Below are 23,733 nucleotides of genomic sequence, written 5' to 3' on the forward strand. Positions count from 1 at the left end.
TTGTTTCTCATCGTTAGGAGAAAGTGGTAGGAATGGTGCAAAAATGCTACACCGCAGTATTAACATCCCTTTGATCGGTGTGCCTTATTTTCAGTTAAAAGAATGCGATCATATTTGCCATAAAAAACTTTTTTGCTATAAAAAAAAATGACAGCACTGACAGCATAGACAGAATGAGCCCTTTGTAGTAGCAGTTTTAAGCACCAGGTTGGATGCTCATCATACTAAGCCTCGTAACGAGGTCATCCGTTGTTGATTAGCAATAGCGGGCGAGCTAAAACCACACACACACACACACACACACACACACACACACACACACACACACACATACAGATTTGTACAATAATGATTCATTGCAAATTAAAATGAAAAACGTGTTAAAATCCCTTGCCCCATTTCTAGCTATAATCGCATTAAAGCGAATGTTTTCGTTAATTATGTAAATTGTGCTCACGGCAAAATTGCTAGCTCGTGGTGAATCGACCAAAAAACCTTCAGCAAACATGTAAGCATGCATGTACTGACCCGCATTGTCAGCGGTATAATTATCTACGGCTCGTGAAAACATCACCCCAGGGCATGGAGGGACGCAAGTGGATGAGGCAATGAATTTCAAATCCCTTTTTATTATTCATCATTTATTTCACACATTGTTCTGTGCTGTTTGGTACGCATGAGATGCTAATAGCTTCATTTGTGCCGTCCACAGAAGCAAGATGCCTGATGGGTTTAGGAAGGCGAGAAAGAAAAACCAGCCTTCCGAGAGGACTAATTTTAATCACATGCTTGCTGGGAACTTGCTTTGCAATTGTAACAGCTTATTTAAATGAAGCAGACTCTGTGTAGCATTCTGAGCAAAGAAAACATAGCCATGCTTACATATGAAAAAGCTCGGAAGGATATCTTCAAACACCTGCAGGGAAGAAACACGAACGAATTTTGAAAGGATTTTTGTAACCAATCTTTATCCAATATGATCCTCGAACCAACATGGAACTCGTTCATCAACTTCATTTAATTCCTCTCTCAAAAGACACCCGTTAAACAGTAAGCCCATCACAGAGCCACAGCGCGATTTGAGCCACCCTTCAAGTCACTTAACTCTGGACCATGAGCGTTTAAGTATTAAATTCTTCGTGGTTTAGTGATTGCATCCATCGGTGCTGCTCCCCCTGTCAACCATGCACTGCCAGCTATGGCACCTTTCCGCGTGGCTTGGGAAGAAGGAATTTAAGCGCAATGAAATATTAATATTCACACCGGGTCAGCAATTTCGGGGTGAAACAAGAACAGGAACAACAAAAAAAAGCACAATGCAAGGGAAAATTAAATTTTCCACCCATAGCTTTCCAAGGATGAGGCGGAAACGGCAGCGAATGGGTACCGATTTTTTGTTGTTGTTGAGTAGTAGCTTTTGAAGCGGAAGGAACCCGGAACCCGCGTGTGTGGAGTAAAAATGTTGTACAGGAAATGGAAACGGCCACTCGAAAGGAAGAGGAGCGAAACAACAAGTGAAAAATAGGGAACCAAAAAAAAAAACCACGCGGAAAATGCATCGGATATGCGTGCCCACCCTCCCGGGCACCAAGTTTGCGCAGTAACGTCAGCGATAAATCATGCATATTCATGGCATTTAATCAATTTATGATGCACGGCTAGCCCGTGGTCGAACCACACGTTGTGATAATTATAGTAATTAATATTGTTTTCATTTGCACTTGCCACCATCGGTCAACGGGTCGCGGTGGAAGGTCACTGGGGGCGTTGGGTGTTGCGTGCACCTTGCCTTTTTGAACTGGAACCTCTGTCGGTTGGAGTGCATTTCCGCTGTTGGGAAAATGAGCCCCCTTGTTGGCGGAAACGGTAAACGGTTCGAGTGGGTTTCAAACCGGTTGACGCAAACTTTGAACTAGCATTTGGTGACAAACAGTCAATCGGTAACTCATCGGTGTATGTCAGTGTGTAGCACCGACAATGGCACTGGATTCCAATTTACTTTGAAATTCACGTCCGGAATATGGCCCACGAGCACGAGTCGGGTGAAAAGATTCGACACAGTTAAAAGAACTCGACGATTGCTTTCGAGCTGTCACAGTAAAACGGTCACCGGGAAAAGCGAGGGATCCGTGGGAGGGTTCGGAGGAAAATTCTATTACCGACCAAACACCGCACACAATCTACGACAATTCAATTTAGTGTTGGAAGCTGCGTGTTAGCGAACGAGAAAAGAAACTCACTCTCACACACACGAGTGCTCGTGAAGATAAGGCCACCACCACACTGCCTGGAGGTTGACTGCTGCGGGTGAAGGGATTCTGTTTTCTTGTACTGACAGGCAAAAGCGAGCCCTTTTTCCTCCACGCTTTTCTTTCGCAACCTCTCCCGCTTTAGCTCACAAAGAGCGAGCTACTTTTGCTGTGTGGCACTCGAAATGTGGGACCGCTCGGCTACATCGTGGAACAAATCACACTCACACACTCACACACACACCCACAGACAAAGTGGTGAAGTTTTCCATGGCAACGGAAATGGTTCCTGCAGTGTTGCAGCATTGCTTAGAGAGAGAGAGGGGCAAGCAAAGAAAAAGTCTTCCATTCGGTGCACTGAATCTACCGCCGAGCACGAAACGACACAACGCTGGGGCTTCGAGAGATCCCCCGATCATCAGCATATAAAAACATCCATTTCGATCAAGCTTGCCGTCTCGGTGCCGTCGCTGATGCTAAAAGGGACACGGGCTTGGATTTGCCGCAATCATTTTCGCATCTTTGATTTTTCAGTTAGCCTAAGCCGGCTCACCGCTAGCTAGTGATGAGGGTACGCGCGGGCTTTTCTCTTACTACTCTTTCTGCTTCTTTCCATGCTCGGAATAGACGCCATTGGTCTATTGGTTGATTCTTGCAGGTAGAGTAAATGGCCCACTCGACCGTTCACTCACCCAAGAATCATAATGTTCAATTTATCAGTGCTCCAAGTGCGGGTGCTAGAGAATGATTTGAGGGAAAAAGTTTATCAACTCTCATCTAGGTTCTGTACGGCGCGTTCTGGAGGACATCCGGGCGGGCTTTCAAACTGACCGCGAAAGAGAAATTTTTAATATTGCTTTCTTCACGAGACGCAAGCAAATAAGTTAATTGATTTACCTCCTTTTTTATGCAACTGAATGCGCATGAATGCACATTGCTCAATTGCATCATATTCGCAGTGAGTGCAATAGCAGCAGATTCTCATTTCATTTTCGTTCGAAGCTGCTACATACAATCTGGCCAGGTTTAGTTCTGTTCCGTTTCCTCCTGCTTTTTCTGGTCGCGCGATCCGCATCGCGTGGTTTGCTGCTACATGATAGGTTAAGTTTACTTCATAAATACTTTCACTCGTCGTCCAGCGTCCGAGGAAGAGGAAAGGAAGCAATCTTCACAATCTCTTGTATCGCTTGATGCCTTGTTAAAACTTTTCCAATAAAGAAAAAGCGCCAGCAAAGTGGATGAATCGTGGAACCACGAGTTCGAACTGGTTCGTTCCCGGACAGAGAAGCATAAAAAGCGAAATGGCAACTACATCTGATACCATCATCCCGACACACTTCTTGCCTGTCCGGTAGTTACAATCCAAACCAAACTACCATCGGAAGAAGGTGGTGAAGTTCGTTCAGCAGTCGCAAGCGGTCCACGGAAAAGCCGCAGGCAATCGGAGTAAAGTTTGGGCTGGGAGCGAGTGCCCTTATGCCCGGCACACTGCTTAAGTGTTTCGATGTTGATCGATACAACTAGTGTGGAAGCAGATGGCTTGGTATCGCTGGTACGGCTTTTCGGTGGACCAACGTGCTGAAAGACTCGATTACTTAAGGTCTTCTTCTTGCGCCCATTTTTGGCGATCGGATCGGTTGATGTAAAAGTTTCTCGCAAAACGCTTTTATGGGTGTTATTTATTTTCTACCGTAGCTTTTGTTGCGTGCTTTCTTTTGCCTGGTGTGATCGATGCTAATTAGTGGTTATTTATCTACCAGCGCGGATAGAGCAGGGAAGGATTGGGGGCTGCAGGCGGATGTGCTCATCATTAATAATAGTCATCATTATAATCGGTATGATTTGCTTCGGAATACATATATCCTTAGCTTCTAATCAATTAGTTTGATCACGTGCCACTGGACGTAAGCAGTTTTCCGACGTTCATTGCACCATTTAAGTCGATCGATTGACCTGTTTTTTCCGTTGGAGTGTTACGGAATGTCGAATTTCGACAGAAAAGCAGTTTTCCTGCAAAATCGTTTGAATTTATATTATCTGTATTAAGATTCGAACGAAAACTCCTGAAAGTATGCAATTTTAATATCGAAAACGATTAAAACAAATGTTAAGTTCCAAGCATTGCATACCAGAAAAAAGAAATTGGAATGTTTTTTTTTTTTTACATTGGATTGCATACATTTAGGCGTAATCTCAACCCTATCTTGATTCCTCCTTGTTTCGCCAGAGCAATTCAAGCAAAGGATGTTTTTCAAGAAAATCGCAGTCCTTCCTAGCAATTCCCTCCTAAAAAGTAAATTAACAAGAAAACATCAACGCGAAATGAATTATAGCTTCCCGGGCGGTCCGAGTGGTGGCAGCAAATGTTACTTTAAATGTCAATTTCTCATTCACTGCCAGAGCTTCACCAGAGGTCACGTGGTTGTTTCTTGCCCAAAAACCATCTTTTCACATTTTTCAACCGAGTTCATTGCCGGTTGGCTCAAAACTTTCCCAACTTCCTTTCGTGCTGTTTCATCGCAAAAAGGGCAAAGAGCATCGCGGCCGACTCCAAATTGCTAATGTTTTTACGCCTCGAGACAAGCGTACGGAAGCGCTACACGAAACAATCGATGCTAAATAGGGCGGCCATCGCTTCTACCACCACTGCCCGTAGATGCCTTGGGGTGCAATTTTATTGTCATGTTTAATGGTGCAATCTTTGCCGAAACTTTGCCCAATTGTTTTGGCACAATGCTAAAGGGGCGGGGCTGATCGAAAGCAACAGAGGGGGGACGCCATGCCCGTGTGCACATGAACTTTGCAGTTAATGGGGAAAACGCGGACCAAGAATCGGCCCCGCTCTGGTCGCATAAGTTTCAAGTGATCTCATAATTGATAAACGAATTTGTTCTCATTTATTCAAGCCTTAGCGCAAGGGACGCTCGCTAAGATGAATGGGAAGACGAGCTCGGCAGAGGTTTCTGGCGATTATGCAAAGCTTTACCTTCCATATGTAGGAACGTCCCGGTGGGGACGGTATTTTTCATTTTCCAAATAGTTTTACCCATCCATAGCAGCTCATAAATTTCCCGTCTCGCCCGATCGTCGTCTCGCTTACCACGCTTATTCCGCCAAACGGGAGGACTTTAACGAAGTTGGATTACAAAGTTAGCAATACGGTGTGGATATGTCAAGAATGTTGCCGCAGTTTGTTCGCCACCGCTGAGAGGTGCGGTACAAGCGGCAAATGCATCATCCTGATGACTTTTCCTGGTCTCAATTCCCGGTTTTCCTTTTTTGCCCTCAGCTAATACTTCTTAAGCAAGCGAGCCAGAAAATATGTCGGAGATAGGGAAAATCTGCATCCCATCTCGAGCGTCCTTTAGTCGTTGAGGTTTTAAAACATTGTCGAACGTACGGTCGGGAGCTGTCTTAAGGGAGCTTGAAAATTGAATTACGACTGCTTCCGGACAAACAAAAACATATTTACATACTAAATTCGATATTTTATGCAAATGCACGACCCGCTCGTACTGGCTGTACCGACGCAGCTTACAGCTTACATGGAAAGTGCACACGATGATGATGATTCGAGCCGAGTTGCATCAAAGGCCAAAGCTCGAGAGCGTGGTGTGCGTTCTCTGACACTCTAATAAGGTCGATGCTGGCACATATCCCTTCCGTATCAAAAAGGGATTTGGAAGCCCAATTTGCATCTCATTCAAATTCTTCATACAGTATCATGGATCAATCGCAATGGGATCTTCCTTTCTTCGAATGGGTTGGTAGCCGCTACATGTTCCCGAGCTGGTTGATAAAATTCAGATAATAATTGGGACGGTGGAACTGGGACGAAACCCAACAACCTAACCACAGCGTCACGTTCAACACAACAACAGCCAAAGCCCCTTTTTGCTATCATTCGGGGAGAGAATTCCGAGTAAGAAAAGTGAAAAATTCCATCGCACCAAATAATGCCGACAATTCCCTGTTGGCAGTCGAAAGGCCAACTCGTAGTATCGGTGATGGAAAACTATTTCAAAGTATGGGTGTCCCGCTGCCAGTGCTGGCCCGGGAATCATTGATCGAATTCGAATTTCTACCCGTTCGAAATAGAAGTACACGTGATCGTGATAAATTGTGAAACTCGCCCCAACAGTCGAACGCTCCGAAGATTGATGTTGCCGAGGCCGACCGGACAACAACGACCGAGGGCAAAAGGAGAGCAACAAAAAAAGAGGAACAGGAAACAGGACATCTGAGAAAAGAGAGAAAAGGGGGGATGAAGAGCAAGCAGAAGAAAGCAGGTCCTTGGTGCCTTGGTTTGGAAAATGGATGATCGAAAGATAGGACGTCGTTGTCGTCGCTGAAGGCGCTGAAACTCGGCTAGGTCGCAACCCGTGTGTGTGTGCAGGGAACTGCAATAAAAGGGTCCCAGCTGAAGTGAATGAAAAAATGCTTTATCACTTAATTAAGATCCTAAATGGACGAACGAGTACGGTGAATAGAGAGAGAAAGAAAAAACACGGACGAACGAAGAGAAATAAATCGTTCGACGGCCAGTTTGACGACGAGCGCCAGTGATGATGGCCGGGTGCAAGTGAGTGAGATAGAACGGGCAGCATTTTAAATTAAATTCCATTCGCATTTAGCAGATAAGATGAAGGCATCGGGGGCACTAGGCACCAGCGCAAAGAAAGGAAAATACTCTAAATCCCAGTCGCGTTCGGTGGTCATCGCAGTCTCGTGACAGGCGACGTGCCCGAAAATGTGTTTCACGAGCTGACGAGAAACGATTGCCAACGTGCAACCGGCAACAAAGCAGAATCTGTCAACGAAACGAAGAAGGACGGACCACCATTGCAATGTCCAGAAAATGGGTTCCTTAAGATATCTGTTTCCTGTGCAGAACAAACGCAGAGCGAGTGCTTTTGTTGCCTAAGGACGGGGGAAGGACCATCGAATCGGACATCATACGAACGGGTCGCAGGCCTTTTTTTCTGTGTGTCTAGTTGTGTATCACAAGGCAAGCGAAAACTGTCGACAGGCTGTGAAAACTGTAAAAGGGAGGCCTCAATTCCGTACGGCTTTCTCTAGACTTAAACTCGGCTCAAGAATGTGTGTTCTTCAACACGTTTCAAGGGCGTACTCCTTCAACGGATTATCCGGGACGTTATGTAAGGCTGCTTCATGTACTGCTGACTGCTAAACGAGTAAGTGTTTCAAATAATTCAACGAACGTTTTCTTTGCCCGGCTGTCGATAGATTATCTGGGAAGCTCTATTTCCCACAACACAATTGACAGCCAAACACTTGCAACACGAGATGATCAGCGCTCCTGCTTCATCCACTGCTTCCACTGCAACGGCCGAGCTAAAGGGATTAAATTCTCGTTACCCCCACCATTACGCTGCCTCCCAAGGCTAATGATTGTGATGTCTTCATCCCAATTTTCGCTTCCCTCCCGCTTGGTCAACTCACACGGCGACGGGAGATGGGGAAAAAAAATAACCCCGGGGCTTGTGAAATCTGTCAGTTTATCCCTCGAGCAGCTGTGGGCAAGCGTCTTATCAAGCGTACCACGGAACTGGTACCTATTCTTGTAAGCCACCCGTCACTCGCTGTTCTTTTCACACGGGAGTGAGAACGAGATTGACAGTTGTTTTCGGCAGGATGTTGTAATTGATCGAATGGCGTCGTTTGCCATCTCACCGCTGCTGACAGCGCACGGAACCCGGACCGTATCGTGCCGGAAAATACATCCATCTTGCAGGAAACGTGGGTTTTTTTCTTCCCCACGGGTTTCTTCTTCCCTGTGTCCTTGGACAAAGCCGGCAAGTTATGTTGGGAAATAATTTGAAGCAAACATTTTCCAGGACTAGGCTCCCAAGGACTGTCCGTTTCGTTTCCAGGAAGAAGCTCTTCTTTGCACTCCTCTTAGTTTGGCGAATAAAATTGGGCGACAAAAAAACCACAACACAAGAAGCGTCCTCTTCCGAGAAGCCAACTCGTCTCGAATGCAAAACTTTTCCACCACTACACTATCTTTAATCTAAAGTTTTGGCTCGTGTCTCCGGCCTCGAGCCTTACTGCTTCGTCCGCTGCTGCCCAGCAAGTTGCCATCGAGCCGGATGATAAACTTGTGATTCTGGCCAAACATACAAACGATCGTACGATACCTCTTGGAACGCGATTAGATAACGAAATGTCACACGGGACTGGGGCGTTGGAGTCGTTGAACCTTAGCTTGGAAAATGGCCGCTTTTGCATAATTCTTCCATAAGGCCGCTTATCGTTTACGTTGTTCTGGCAGTTGGTTAACGGAGTTTATGCTTCTTCGCTTGTCATGATTATGAATGCGTTCACTTTCTTACTTACAAGAGGTTGAATATAAAAATATTAATTTAATATTTTTTTTGACACTTCTTCCAGTTCCAGGCTCAACTTGAAAGCTTTAAATTCTATTAAATGAATCGCTACAAGCATCATGACAACCACAACGCGAAAGCAGCAACTCTCCGGGATTTCCTGGATTACAAAACAATTCTTGCTTAACAAACCAAACATTAGCCCATCTCGCTAACTACTACAGAACCAACCGTAATGGCCACGGCAATGGCACTTTATCATCCGACCAACTAAGACGTTACCGACACCGAAAAAACGGTGGGAAACCATTTCCGGTCGCACAAGCCCGTAGCATCCGGCGCAGCGAAGCACAATAAATTGAATTATTGTCCCCAAGATGGCGAGAGCGCCAAAAAAAAAACGCCGCGCCAAGTGTAATCCCACACCAAAGATTACCCGCTAAATGGAGGATCATTTTTCATCTCACTCAAACAGTGCGCGTGTGTGTGTTTCCCGTGGATGTGGTCGAGCTAGCTTTGTGGAGGACATTTTCTTGACCCCGGTCCGGCTAATCGTGTACTACACGCCCAACTTTTGGGCTCGTATCAAAACGTGTAAATATCATCATTACGGACGATAAGCGTATCGGATGACACAATGGCCTACTGCGTTTATGATACTCGGACGACGCGCCGAAACAACACAAAAAAAAAGAGATGGCGGCCAGAAAAGACACACAATTTTTACGTCGGCTGGTACCGAAAATGTCACTAGCGCTATCAAGACATGAAAAGCGACACGCTTGTAATGATTCATTTATTAACTCTGTCGTTCTCGGTTTCCTGGGCTGGGCCTTGGCCCACACGAGTGTCACATGTGCACAACCATCGTCGGGTAAAAGGAGTCGGCGGCTATCATCGGTCAGGCTAACGGCGGCAATGGTTATGGTGGATTCCTTCTCGTGCAACAAAAGATTGCCATTTTCATCATTATCATCATCATCATCATCATCACCGCAATCATTACCATTATCATTGGCCTGATTGCATTCGTTGTCGTACTGGTGCGGCTATTCCTGGGATTTTCCCTACTTCCAGCCGAGCACCAACTCGAGTCGTTAATGTTGCAGTACCGTGTCGTGGCATTTTGTCACCAGTTTTCACCAGAGAAAAAAACCAACGGGTGTAACGGTTCAAAACAATCAGGCGGGCCTGTTGTAACCGTTTCGCGCGCGCTCGGCAACGACTCCCAAGTGGCATGGGCTTCAATTTGTTCACGAATTTGTTTGAGTAGGATGCGTGGTTTTGGACCATGTCGACGAGCATACGGCGGGGAAGGCCACCTTGCTACTTATGTAATTATCGTTTGCCATAAACGACACGAGTTGGAAAGATTCTTTGTTTTTTTTTTTCTTTTAGGAAATCGCACGCCGGTCAATTTGTTAAAGTCACCATGAAAATGACATTTTTTGGCTGAGAAACAGGAGAAGCAAAACATCTTTCGAACCCTGCCAGCCGAGGCCGAGAAATTCGCTCATCGTCGCTTGCCGTCGTCCGCACGTGCCTAACAACTGTTCGGGCACGGAACTCATCCGTCATTGCTCCGGGCGTTTCGGACCGAGCCGTAGCAAGGAACAGGATCCGAAGGAAGGAACTGAATGGGACGCAGAAAAAAAAAACATGCTACATTAATTTATTTCTAGCCACGACAAGGAATCCACCTGACCACACGGCACGGTCCTAAGGGCTTGGGGCGTGCTTTAGATCATGCTCGACTGCCCTTGTGTTTGTGTGCGTGCGTACCCCGTTCCCCCGAAAAGGTTCAATTGGCGAAAAAGGACATCGTTGCCTGGGAGCGTGGCAAAAGGCCCAAACGTTGTCCCAATCATCGCTCAGTTCGTTGGGATCGGTTTCCGTCCGTCTGACTGCTACCTATCCTTCCGCTCAATGTGTTCTACACACCCCAAGCTCCACTCTCATAAGGGTGAAAACGAAAAGAAGAAAACGAATTGGTGAGATGGTTTTCACGTTTTATTTCCTAATAAACTTTCGCCAATGAAACATAACCGGCGGTACGTGATTCGCTTTTCGGGGCAGCTTTTACTGCTTTATTTTTAATGAGATGGGAATGTGGTGGCCCCCAGGACCACCACCGTAACATTAAAACATCATTCCAACCCCTCGGCTGGGGCACGTACGCGAAAATGATTCCCGTGCCGAGGGTGTCACCGAACATAAAGCATATGGCAGTGCTAAGCGATGCCTGTTCCACAACCACACAGAGAGAGACAAGAAAAAATGGCACACCTTTACACTTTGCTGCCTATTAAACTAGGGTGGACGAAGTGAGGCGAAGACGAGGCGTTGAAGCATTAAAGAGAAGGGGGCAAAGATGTTTCAAAAATGTTTTAAGCACCAGTTTCTGCGTTCGGCGGAATGATAAGCGGTTAGCGTCACATAAATTGGTCCACTTGGTTCGTTTGGATGCTTGGGAGTGAGCTTCGGAAAAGTCCTCGGCAAAGGAATGTTTCGAGGTATGGCATTTGAAGCGTATATTACAGTAAACATTATGATACTTTCCGGAGGAGCGGTGTGGCGATAATTTGCTCCTCACTCACTCGCTTTGGCCGGTGTGGGAAGGGTCTCGATGTTTTGGGTCGTTAAATATTGCTCGTGGCAATTAAATTATCGTGATGCTTCGGAAGCATAAATTTTGCGACGAAATCACATTTACCGTGCAATCGAGCACCGGTGCACGATGATTCGTACACACACACACACGCTGGGAGTTTGGTATAATTAAATGTATTAAAGGCACGTACGAAGCTAGTGCCGGTTTTGCCACACACCGATCAATATCGTCGTCGATCAACAAACGACGCTACCAACACGCCTCACGTCTTGGGAGATGCTGATTATACGCAGGTGAAATGCAATTACCCCACTCAGCTAGCTCTCACTCGCTCTCTCTCTCTCTTGCTCTCTCTGTATCAGGTGTAAATTTGCCTTTCGCTAGCAAAATTTGCATCTCTTATCGCATTCCCTTATCGCAAACGCTCCAGGCGGTTTGCTGACCATGTCGCCGGATGACCCTGGATGCTGCAAACTGCATTATCATTGCTCGGAGGGCAACGGGCTCACGGGGAAGAGGAGTAATTGGGGAAGGTTTCACGGTTCAACGCGTTGATTAAAGGCATGCGAAGGCACGTGCAATATGCTTGTCTAGATCCATTCGATTGGATAGCCTTTAATCCGGGGTGACAGCCAGAGTAGCCTCTAATTTGCTATTATTACAACGTGCACAATCGATGTGACACTTGATTTTTTATAGCGGCGCTACAATGCTGCAATTTACATTCCCATGCAGGAAAATCCGAATCTTAAAGCGCGTCCCCTATACACATATCAACTCACGAGCTCTTCAATTTGCCGGGCAAAACTCTGCCAGCACTACTTCGGCGCACTACTCACAACATCCTGCAAACGGAGGTTCCGGCACAACAAATTTCCGGACCATGTGCACGCGTGTGCTCGGCTCGCGTGAGTGTGCCGGGGACTTTATGGGCACCGGTAATTACGGAAGCCGCAGCATCACCATTCTTCTCACCAGACCAAACCTGCCACGTCATAAAATATTCATATGCAATTAAGTAACGGTAGCAAACCATTCATTTTCCGGCATTTCCTCCAATGTCTTGTGTGTGTGTGTGCGTGTGTGTGTTTTGGGAACGTCCGGGATAGGGATGCGTTCGGGGTTTTTGGACGAAACTGAGCGAATGCACCGATGGGCGGTACCGCTCACGCTCACGCTGCAATCAATTAAAAGCCCATCAGGGTCCAAAGCGTTCGCTAATCTTCACCGTGTGTCGTACCAATCAGGGGTCGGATTCTGGACGCTTACAAACGTCAGCATCAATCAACGGCTGTGGGTTGAGAGAATGGGAACAGATTTCCTTTTTCTTCGGCTGGATGGTTGGCCAGGAACAGGATGAGATAATCGGTGGGTGATTTTGGCACGCATCAATATTGCATCGGCGTTTGTGGCAGTGAATAAATCGGGGTCGTAAATCTTACACTCTGAATACACAATTTGAATGATTTTTTTTTGTTTTTCATGTTCATCAGGTGTTTTTATAGTATAAAAATAAGTAAAATAGATGGATGAATCTGAAAAGCTATTAACTAAAAAGAATGTTACCCCTAAATTTATGCAATTCCCTGTTCTAGTGCAGGCTTTCGTTGAGATTTGAAATTTTTCGCTTCTTATACTAAATATTTACTAGTAAACTACTAATACTTTATAATTTAATTAAAATCACCTTTACAAAATATATCACCTATCATCCAGTTATCATCTCACTTAATCTTGATTCTTTATCTCACTTTTTTTCCCAACCGAAGATTATATATTTCCCTTTCTAGCAGCTAATGGTAAATAAGTTTAAAGTCTGGAGGGAAAGTACCTCACTCACCACCGTATTAGCTTCTACTCTAGACAGCGTAAAACAGCATTAGACATGCTTCAAATAATGACTCGTGCTTCCATCGTTAATTCCATCCTGTGCCCTTGAAGCAACGGATGATGATTACACTTTGCCATGGGGTTTTGCTCGTGTGCTAAGGGCTGCGTGAAACGAATCGCTAGATCGTGCAGATAGCGTCGAGAAACTTCAAAGTAAAGTTGAGATGAACGAAAAAAAAGGCGAAGAAAAGAAAGCAGATTCTCCTGTCGGCAGCGCGCTTCACACCACGGCGAAGCTGCAAAGCCACAAGATTTTATTCGACACTAGACGCAATCCCAGCTGCAATTGGGCACGAAAGTTGCCAAAGTAGTGTATGCAAAGTGACGATAAAACGTGTCTTTGACTGCACTTTCCAAACGAGATTGACTTTAACGCTTGTGCTTAACCGGTTGAGCTGGCGGAGCCGACGGAGCATGGTGTTAAATTAAAAACTCATTAAATTTCTCCTGTGATCATATTCATCAATCTCCTAATTGAATGAGCACATTTTCCCGGCCGGCTCCATTCGCCGAGCGTTTACAGAACCTGCTGTAGGCCACCTGGATTGGCGGCAGCAAGATGGATGATGGCGTGTCTGCTCCCATCGACCGGCTGCTCAACTGCGAAGCGCTCCGAAGACATTGGCATCTGTTGCCAGTCGGCAATAAGCTTTGGCAGTCTCACACCCGCAGCTGGAGGCACAAAAGAAAAAGCAACTGAACCCTTCCAACCAGCAGACACCAGGCAAATACTGCACGCCGGTGGTTTCATATGATTTGTGCGAAATCACGTCGACACCACTGCACCACAGCGAGCGGGGATTGAATATTAGTCATCGCGTGGTCGGGTGAGATAGTGCCGCACTGATATCACTAACGACAGTGTCATAAAATATTCGGGACAAATTCACGTCCATCAAGGTGTCAGCGGGAGAAATCACTTGCCAAACCAATTGAAACGCGGGCGCGCACCGGGACCGAGGCAAACGGAAATCCTGCCCCGGACGGGCTGGGGCGGGTTGGGTTGTGGGGTGGGTTGGAATGGATTCCCGCTGAAAGGGTTATGAATGTGATTTCAAAGGACTCCCTCGTGTACATCACTCACATCGCGATGAGGCCCGGTTAAGCGGCGTTTGTGTGTGTGTGCACACGCTTGTTTGATGACAGTTTTGATGCAAACGAGCCAAACACGAATTAGCTCGATGAGGTTGAGGGCGGATCCAGCCGGAGGTGGGGTGGGAAGCGTAGTGAATTTGAGTCAAAATTTATGGCAAACCGTTTGTGGTCGACGGTTGGCATGTGTCAAAGCAGGTTAATTTTGATGTGTCGCGCAATGACGAGTGCGAACTTTTTACGGTTAAATAATTGCTCGTCCATGGCGGCAGAAGAGCTGACGTCGAAATGGGTGAATCGATGTGATGTGGTGATGATGGGATTAATAAAAAATGTTAATGACAAGTGCTGACAAGATTGAACGAAAAGGAAAAAGTTTTGAGGTTGCGTTAACGATATAAGTCGTTTAAGACGTGTCACAGAACAGACTTTGTTCGCCGATCCTTGATCGCTTCAAGCACTAAATGGAAATAAATTTCCCCTTCGCTGCAAACGCTGGAAGACATTAGAGATAGCAATCATGCAACGTGTTCAAAAGTTGGCAACGGATGCAGGTCTCTTGTTTGAAAACATTTTTTTAACTCCAATCGTCAAAATTAGCTTCAAAATGTTTGCTATAAAGTCAAAGGTTTTTAATTAATGATTTTGCAAGAGAGCCTTAATGTATGCAATCCATAGTCGTCATGTCATCTAGTACAAGGAGAAGAAATTTCCTAAGGCACCATTCAAATGTGGCTTCAAATAGAAATCATTTAACGTACTATTAGCATACTTTTAGGCGCTATGTATAGTAACGCTGCTGTCTCCACGAAATCCGTCCCATGTTTGAGCTCTTATTCGATTCTTTTAATTTACTATACGTCCATTTATCACGCCTCAACTGAACAAACCATCACGTACATTATTTAATCACACCGGGCTGGGTAAAAACGAGATGCCACTCACCTATTCTAATATTTACAAACATGTGTGTCAGCAGCACGGCCGCGACTAGCAACAGGTGCAGGTGGGACCGATGGTAGATCCTTCCGCGAATTTTCCACCGGTTCGCAACACTGTCTGTGCAGGCCGGCGTTGGCGAGGAAGGCGTAGTGCTAAGCGTGCCGTGTTGGTGCTCCTCCTGGTCCTCCTGGACACCGCTACCGACGATTCTGCACCGAACCTCACACCATCCACCATCTTGAGCGGTCGGAAGTTCTTCGGCGTCGGATTCACACACGGCGGCGCCGGAAGCTCCAGCTCCCAGCCGCCGGCGGTTGTAAATCTCCATACTGCTGCTGCTGCTGCTGCTGCTGTTGCCGTTCACCTTGCGATGGGAATCGATTATTTATGCTACGCAGTTTTGTTTACCCGGCACACGCAACACACACCGCCACGAACCACGTGTCACGTCACTTTAATGGGGGCCGTGATTTGTTATTTTTGCCCACTGATTTGCTGTGCGCCTTCGCTGGTCGCCCTCTAGCTCGCTAATGTAAATGTAAGCATTTGTTGTGACTTTCCGTTTTGTTGAGCCCGACCCGAAAGCTGGTCGTAAAACTTGCTTAATAGGACGCACCACCCACCATCGAGGGGGATTTTCGGGGGGGCAAAATGTTAGTGCCCCAGAGCTTTTTTTGTTGGTTCACACAGGCAACACTTCACTTCACTCACTACTTGGGGTAACACTTCAAAATGGTCTAGAAAATTAGCCAAAAACCCACTCATTCACTAACGCCTATGGCTCGCGTCTTCATCACCCGCTCGCACACGCACGTGGAAATGGAAATCCATCACCTGCAGAAAAAGACGTTGATAATCCGAATGGAGTGTGAATGGAGCGCAAACAAGAATGGTAAAAAAGGCCCCAATTTAAGGTAAGCAAAGCACACTAAACACAATCGCTGGTCGGGAACTAGCGAGGTTTGTTTAACCTTAAACAAACTACTCACGCACACTGGCAATCACAGGCAAAAGAGAGAAGAAAAAAACACCTTATGCGCAAAACGTCAACCCACCCCAAAGGAAGGAAACCCCAGGAAAACAAAACCACTATTTAACGACCAAGAATTAATGTTGGCGAGCGTCGTTCGTGAAGGCGTTGGCGCGGTTTTCGTTGGCTAGGCGGCACCGTCGTTCGGGTTTATGATGTTATTCACGCGCTAACAAATCTAATTGCTCTACTCGTTACAATTCTTGGCACATAAAATTTGCTCGCCCGGCGCAAAATGTGCACCCAGTTCAGTGGAAAAAAGCCCAGTGCAAAACCGCAACAATAAAGGCTGGCTGGCTCACGGGGCCAAAAATTTTCGGTCTCGGCAATAGTTTTTCGGATCTCTTCACGTGCTTCATTTGCCTTCATCACTTCGGTGCCCAGCGGTGAAATGGCTTGAAAGGTTTGTGAGGCGAGCTGTATGATTTCCCGGACCGAAAGAAGAGGCAAACAAAAAATCGCAGATCCTCGTTTTTAACTCAAATTTTCATTCGTGCGCGATTTCGTTCCCGCAGGCCACAGGAAGCAAACGAGGGAAAGAAGAAAAAAAAAACAGCCGAAAACCGGTCCAGATTTTTCTCACATCATAATTGGTTTTTCTCGGTTCGCTTTCTATGTTCGGCTGCCATCTGGATATGTATGTGAGTGTGTGTGGCAAACAAAGCGGGGGCCTTTTGCCCTGTAAGCGTTTGCCACGTGATTCACTTTTCGTTTGGTGTTTCACGTTAGAACGAAATCCACGTTGCGAGTCCACAGCGGTTTAGATTGTGCCGTCGTATCAACTTTCCGTACGAGCGTAAATGGTCTGGAATGGAAGAATGAGAGAGAAATAGAAAGTGAGAAAAAGATATAGAACAATGTGAGCTTCAATGTATGAGAAAAATTGGTCAAAATGCAAAAAAGAAGCTGCGCTTCAACGAAACAACCTTCGAAAAAGGTGAAATAAAAGTTTCAAACAAAAAACCCTCAAAGAATGGAAAGGAGAGCATAATACATACTCCTCGCGTGCCGGGCACAGGAAGAAAATCTTCCACCAAATCTCTCGCCCGCTGCCCGTACCCTTCCTCCCTCCCTGTTCCCTCAACCGGTGAAGAAGGGTCCGATTCCGATGGGTCTATTTTTCACCATCAAAGTTCAGTGCCAGCGGTTCGGTGCAATGCACCGGGAAAGTAGACGGACGAACGATGAAAATTGAAATTCAATTTTTATCCTTGCTCGTGATGACTTGCAGGAAGATCGGATCGTTTTTCGTGTGAGTTTCAGCTTCCTTCTTCTTGTCTGTGTGCTATGAAGGTTGAACGAAAAATCAGTGAAAGAGAAACCACCGAAAAGCGATTACGAGGGTACGTGACGGTGACAAGGGTTAGTGATTAAATTTGTCAACTTTTAAGAAAAAAAACCTGTCTGTGGTAAAAGGAAGATGCAGCTTGCGGGTTGTGGGTATCGATAAGGGAGGAAAGGGTTTGACCCGGGTTGTAGTTATTAACCATAATTTTAGGATCAAATCATGTTAGTTGTTTTGGAATTTTAAATCAGCGGTCGTTTCTCGGAAAAAATGCTGCATAGTGTGGTGTGGATTGCCTAATTTTAGGCGCCCTGTCTTAAAACAACCCTGAAGGTATGCAATTTGCTTTAAATTTCCTTTTGCCTGCTACAGGTTCAGGTTCAGCAATATCTTCTTGTGTCTTTTATGATATTAAGAACGCAACGAGTTCTTCTGATCGATCGATGCGTTCGATAGTATCGATTTTCTAGCGTGCAACCACCGTTCTGCAGGTGTTTAAATAAAAAATCACCCTCCCCAACGTTCGTTCCCGAACGCTCCGGACGCTAGTTTGCGACGATGGCCCATTGTTCGGAAGCTGCATCAACAAACACTTCGCCACGGCACGGCACTGAACTTTATCGTTTCGGAAACGTGCATCCGGAGGCAATCTTGCCGCATCAGACGAAGCGTTAATGGAGGATTCGGTTGCAACGGTAGCGCCATAAAGCCCTCCATCTTAGTAACAATGCAATGCATCCACTCGGCAGCATGACGTTGCCGTACCGCTTGTTGTTGTACAGCGCTTTCGCCCTAAGCTTACCACTGATGCCCGAGCAAAGTTGAGTATTAGATCTGGCAATAGACTTCCTCTCCGTATCACCCGGCCCTCCTGCCATCGTTGGAAAACGTTCGTTGCAAAGTGTTGAACGGTGTGGTTCCTTCCCTCCACTTTAAGACGTTGCTAGTTGCACTTGTTTTGATGATAAATATTTTGTTGTCGCTTCCGGTCCAGCAGCACACACCTTCATGGAGTGTGTGTGAGTGTATATAGAGCAGCAGCAGCAGCAGCAGTAGTAGCATCATCAACATTCGTCTCATTACGTACCCCGGAACGAAACACGTCGTAGTTCACACGAGCAAAAAGGAGCAACTAACCCCGTCTAATGTGCTGTGGGAAAACAAAAACATCTCGACGACGAAGTGACGACCGACGGTGTGTGTTTGTATCCGTCGCTTTGTATTGTGTGACATTGTTTTTACCGGAAGTCCGATACGCCTTCGTCCAGGGTTAGATAAACGGATCGGGGCGGGCTGGACGTGTGAAAACACACCGAACCACTTCCTGTTTTCGTCAGCAAACCCTTACAAACCTGCCTCAGTTTTGATAAGGCACAAAACAACGAATTCTAAAATTGTGAAACATGCTCGCAAGTTATCTGGTTCGAAGGTTTTATGATCCAATGTCTCCTGGTAGCTGGCTGACTTGTTCTTCAGATTTATTCGCTAACCGAGCGTTGAAACTGTGTCCGTCCGTGTGAAAAGCCCTCGAAAAAGGGCTGCAAAACACAAGGCCGGCGAGAAAGGCCGGTTCCGTGATTTATGTACTGGAAGAAGGTCGTTATCTTACGATGGGGATTAATTTGTGTCAATAAAAAGAAACGATCGCCGTACCGTGTGGGTCCAGCAGTGTTGACGTTTCCAGTAGGCGGGTGTCATCTACTCCAGCCCTCAACCAGCCTTATCAGCGAAACCGTCGACCGGGGTTATTTTCGGCACCGGAACGAATCTGACCAGCGCATATGCTTTCGCAAAAGGTCAGCTTAATTGTATCCACATGGGAGCCATTCGGAGCGCTCGATGGCTTCATCCGTCCGCCTTCGATGGTGTATGGTGATATTTTTAAACTGCAAATCTACGACCATAAAGCACGGTAACATATGGGCGAAAAACGGAAACTTTCGGGATGGGGTTTTGCAGTATCTCCAAAGTAAGACACTACCACCGAGCAAGAAACAAGAAATGGCCGCCTGTGATTGATATTTATTTCATTTACCCGACCGTCACATAATAAAATTCGAAATGGCGTGCTTTTTTATCCCTATTCAGCACACACGGGCAGAAAAAAAGTCGATGAGTGTCTTCCAAAAATAAATTGTTTTAAAATAAACCGAAGCAACGTCATTTTTCATGCGCCGAAATAAAAAAATGGGAGAATAAAATGGACAAAACAGCGATCGAAGGGCTTTCCGTCTCACGCTGCGATGCGGCACGGGCGATGGATAATTGCAAACAAAAATTAGTAGGTCAAGAATCTGCTTCCTTCAACGAAAGCACCCGTCCCGGTTCTCGATACCCCTTGAAGCTGGCTCGTGTGGCTGTATGTGAAAGGACTCACAAAGAGGACTTCAAGCTCAAAAGAGAATTAAAAGAATGTTTCACCGGCGAAGAAGATGGCCGATGCTTGTTCTAATGTTTCGTTTTTTACCCTTTGCTTCCCACACACACACATACAGCGGAAGGGCGGTGTGCCATCACAAATATGGCCACGGAAGCGTGGGCGACCGGCTTATAATTAATTGAATTTGTTAAAGCGGAAAAGCGCTTTTGTTGAAATGGATGTTTTTAGGATCGCTTCACTGTGTTTTCCATTTTTTTTCCCACCCTCTTGGTGGAGGATTTCGATCTTTTTTTTCTAGCTACACCAGTGTTTTCACGCTGGTATACTTTCGGGAATTCAAAAGGGTGAAGAGCGAAATAAAGAAGGAGGGAAGGAAGGAAAGAAAGGAAGAAAATCGCACAATGTTACGGTGAAGCGGGTTCTCTGTTTGTTACGCGCTCGTGTTTGCGTAATAATCATTTTGTTTTAAAGTGTATTTTAGCGAGCGCTAATATACTGAAGCGAACGGAGAGCACCAAACAAGAATAAAAAGGCAACACAGAGAGGCTGGGAGCCACCGTAGCTCATTAGTGAAAGGGTGGCGGAGAAAAGCAGCAGAGAGAAAATCGATTAGTAGTTTCCGTGAGGATACTGCACGATAAAGGCGACTGTAATTAACAGTATCTTTTAATTTTTACGACTTGTTTCCAAAGCAGCTTTCTTATGATTGTTCTGTTGGGGAAGATTCCGTTTCAAAAGTTAAAGCTCGCTCGTTCATAAAGCATTCACAACGTGTTGGAATAAAAACAAACAATTAGAACGAGCACACAATCACGCATTCCATTTTCCATGCATTATCGTTCCCAGTCGACGATCGTAAGACCAACCAGGGCCCCACCGGAGCAAGCCACGCCATAAACCATCACTAGCCCGGTCCGGAAAGGCGGACCACCCGACCTCCCCGATCCCCAAAAAAAAAAAAAACACGGGACAGTTTGTGCTGAGCCAGAAGCATAGCCAGCATTAGCTTGATTTCCCCCGAGAACTAATTACATTACGGTGTGAAGTGGAGCGAAAAATAAAAGTATGATCCGACCGAGTGTGGTTTTGGGGGAGGGGCAGCGCTTGCAAAATCCTTTTTCCCATACGCGTCCTTAAACACGCCACACACACACACACGCTGAGGGTCAAATGGTGGTAGTTCGCTTGTAACATCGCACACCGCTTGCTGACCGTTTGGAAAATCAGAAGAATACGCTTCTTCTCTAATAAAGGAAGCGGGAAATCACTAGATCGGTAGCAAAACACAATGGCGGCTCCAATGAAAATGTGTGTGGGTTTTTGGGATGGAAATGTAGATTATTTGCCCCATTTGGCACTCGGTTATGCTAAATTCTGTAACCAATATACTAAAACACTCTCACATAGCCCACGCTTGAACGATTGCAGTTTCCCGAGCGAGGCTTTTGATGCGGAGCAAATTAATTGAAAAATCACTCAATAAAATTAATACCACCACGGGACCATGTGGGACACTGGGTGAGCATGCCAACTCGAGCTCGAGCTCACTTACAGCCCTTTAGAGCTTATTAAATGGAAGGCCGGGTCGCTCGTGTTCTTCACCCTTCATTCCTTTCCTCGGTTTCGGATTGTTCCTAGCGAGAAGAAGTATAATCGAATGAACGTGTAGGCCCGGTGAATAATAAAAAAACGCTTCTTCACATACCACCCCCATTGGAAGCCATTTTGGGTCTTAACAGAAGCAAGAATATATCACCACCCCTGTTGTAGCTGTTGCTTTTGCTTTCGCTCTGTGGGTGTGTGACTGTGAGAAGGTGAAAACTTAAAATCAAAAAAAGGCAAAGAAACACTCTCACCCATCTTGACCCATCTGGTGTTCCGAGCTACAACAACAACAACAAAAAAAGGGATCCGTTGTTTTTATCCGCCCAGTAAAAGCGTCTTGTCTGGGTACGAACAACACCGAGTCGTTTCGTAACGTAAACTGCTTCGCAAGCAGCAAATTCGTAAAATTTTATTGTTTACCGATAAACCGCAACAGCCATAACTTTTCCATTGGAAGGCGAGTGTTGCTCGTGTGTGTGTGGGTGTTTCTGAATCGAGGACGACAGTTTTGGTGCCATTTTGCACGTTCGAAACGAGGGTGGCAATGCCGAACGTGTGGAGTAATTTTTATAAGTGCATTGGTTCGGTACGGCGTGATGGAGAATTATTGACAACGGATGGCTTTGGTGTGTAAAATGGGTTCAGCGCTATCCTTTCGGCTTGCTACGGGCAGTTAAAGTAAAACGGTCATATTTTCATTCATCAAGAGTGTCCTTGGCGTTAGAACGCTATGAAGGTGGAACGAGACGCCCAAGTTGGGGTCTTTGGCATGTGGCATGCTAAGGAATGGTTTTAGGAAATTTTAGCCTTCGAATTTAAGGGATAATAAATCCAGAAAAAATGTGAACTGAACGCCTACATTTAGGCAATAATAATATAATTTAAAAAAATTAAATTACAAGATTGCATAACTCCAGGCGTTTCCTTTAGACAAATCGATTTAATGTGCACATATCGCTAACAAACAGCTAACTCAATCGGTATCGATTATAATAATCGAACCAATTAAAGAATTCTCGATTGGAAATGGATACCGTGCAGGTAAAAAACCCTCGAGACACTCCCAAACACAACTCGAAAACGATTAAACCCGACACACTTCAGAAAACGCACCGAAACAACAAACCAGAGCCAGATTTGTTTGTTACACGATCCCTTTTGGTAATTCAATCATTTGGTTTTTCTGGAACCAGGATCTCGATTTTCAAAGCACGATTCTGAACAGCAGATACCGGTGTGAGAGATGAAACTAACCCAAAGATTTAAACAAACCATCGCCGAAAGACACACCGTTCGGAAGTGATAGCTCGATCGGTACGTTGATTGCACTCAAATAGTAAACTTCTGCTGGGGTTTCCTCTACAACGGCTCGTGGTGGCACTCGTCGTTACTGCACACCCGACAGTTGGCAAACTTGGCCGCCTGCGGACAACAGAAGGCTGCAGAGGGCTGCAATTGAAGCATCGGAAATCACGGTGCAGTTCTGTGTCTGACAACGAAGCATCGTGTCGACATGTCGGTAAAAATAAAGCGGGTTCGATTCTGTTCGATGCCAAAGGGGGTTTTTTCGCCAGGTGAAACTCATACGATAGTGGTTCGTTTACCCATCGGAAGTATCATACAACGGAAGCTGACAAGGGCTCGGTACACGTGTTGAAATTGAGATGGGAACTCCAGGTGCGCCGTTGTTAGGTTGTAAGGACACATAATCAGACCGTACAGTAAGGGCCGGGAAATGTCGCTCGGGAAAGAAGAATTGGGAGCATTTGGCATGCACAATGTTGGAATGTTGGTCACACAAGGAAACCACTACGTCGAGAGGGAGTGGCCTAGAACGTGCGGAATAAATTTCAAATTAAAAGCAATGACCGAGTCCGAGTTCTTGTTAGCTAGCTCGAGGTTTTCGGCACACACCATGACTGCGAGAAAACCCGGCTGCCTCGAATTGAGCTTCAATTTGTCGAATACTTCAGGCAACTTTAAACAGTCTTTAAGATTCGTTTTCTACCGCAATCTTCTAGCAATTTGCTTTCAATTTCTTCGACAACTAATTTTAAATCCTGCAACTCCGTTCCTTCCCTTTCCCCTTTCGAAAATGTCACATTGGAACTTTTGGGCAAGAAACTTTTCTCGCATCATTACTCAAAACCCGCAAAACGGTAAAACACTTCCTTTGGTGCTTCGGAATCGAACGACCCACAGACTCACACACACACACGCAGAAAGAGCAAAGAGGGATGTGGGCGATTTTCGCTTACTCAGCTAAAATGCTTTCGATTCGACCGTATCCTCGTGCCAT

General features: G+C 45.8%; 1 protein-coding gene across 4 annotated transcripts in view; it reads right to left on the reverse strand.

The window, feature by feature from the left end:
* The window catches only part of LOC118504934 (hemicentin-1-like), an 88,953-nt gene that overhangs the window by 42,458 nt on the left and 22,762 nt on the right, over positions 1-23,733 (reverse strand). For all 4 annotated transcript variants that reach the window (XM_036040028.1, XM_036040031.1, XM_036040029.1 and 1 more), the window contains exon 2: positions 15,138-15,968. In XM_036040028.1, the coding sequence (XP_035895921.1) occupies positions 15,138-15,462 (325 nt within the window). In that variant the 5' untranslated portion in view covers positions 15,463-15,968. The remainder of the gene's footprint in view (positions 1-15,137; positions 15,969-23,733) is intronic.

Source organism: Anopheles stephensi, chromosome 2 (assembly GCF_013141755.1).
Source record: "Anopheles stephensi strain Indian chromosome 2, UCI_ANSTEP_V1.0, whole genome shotgun sequence".
Taxonomy (NCBI): Eukaryota; Metazoa; Arthropoda; class Insecta; order Diptera; family Culicidae; genus Anopheles; species Anopheles stephensi.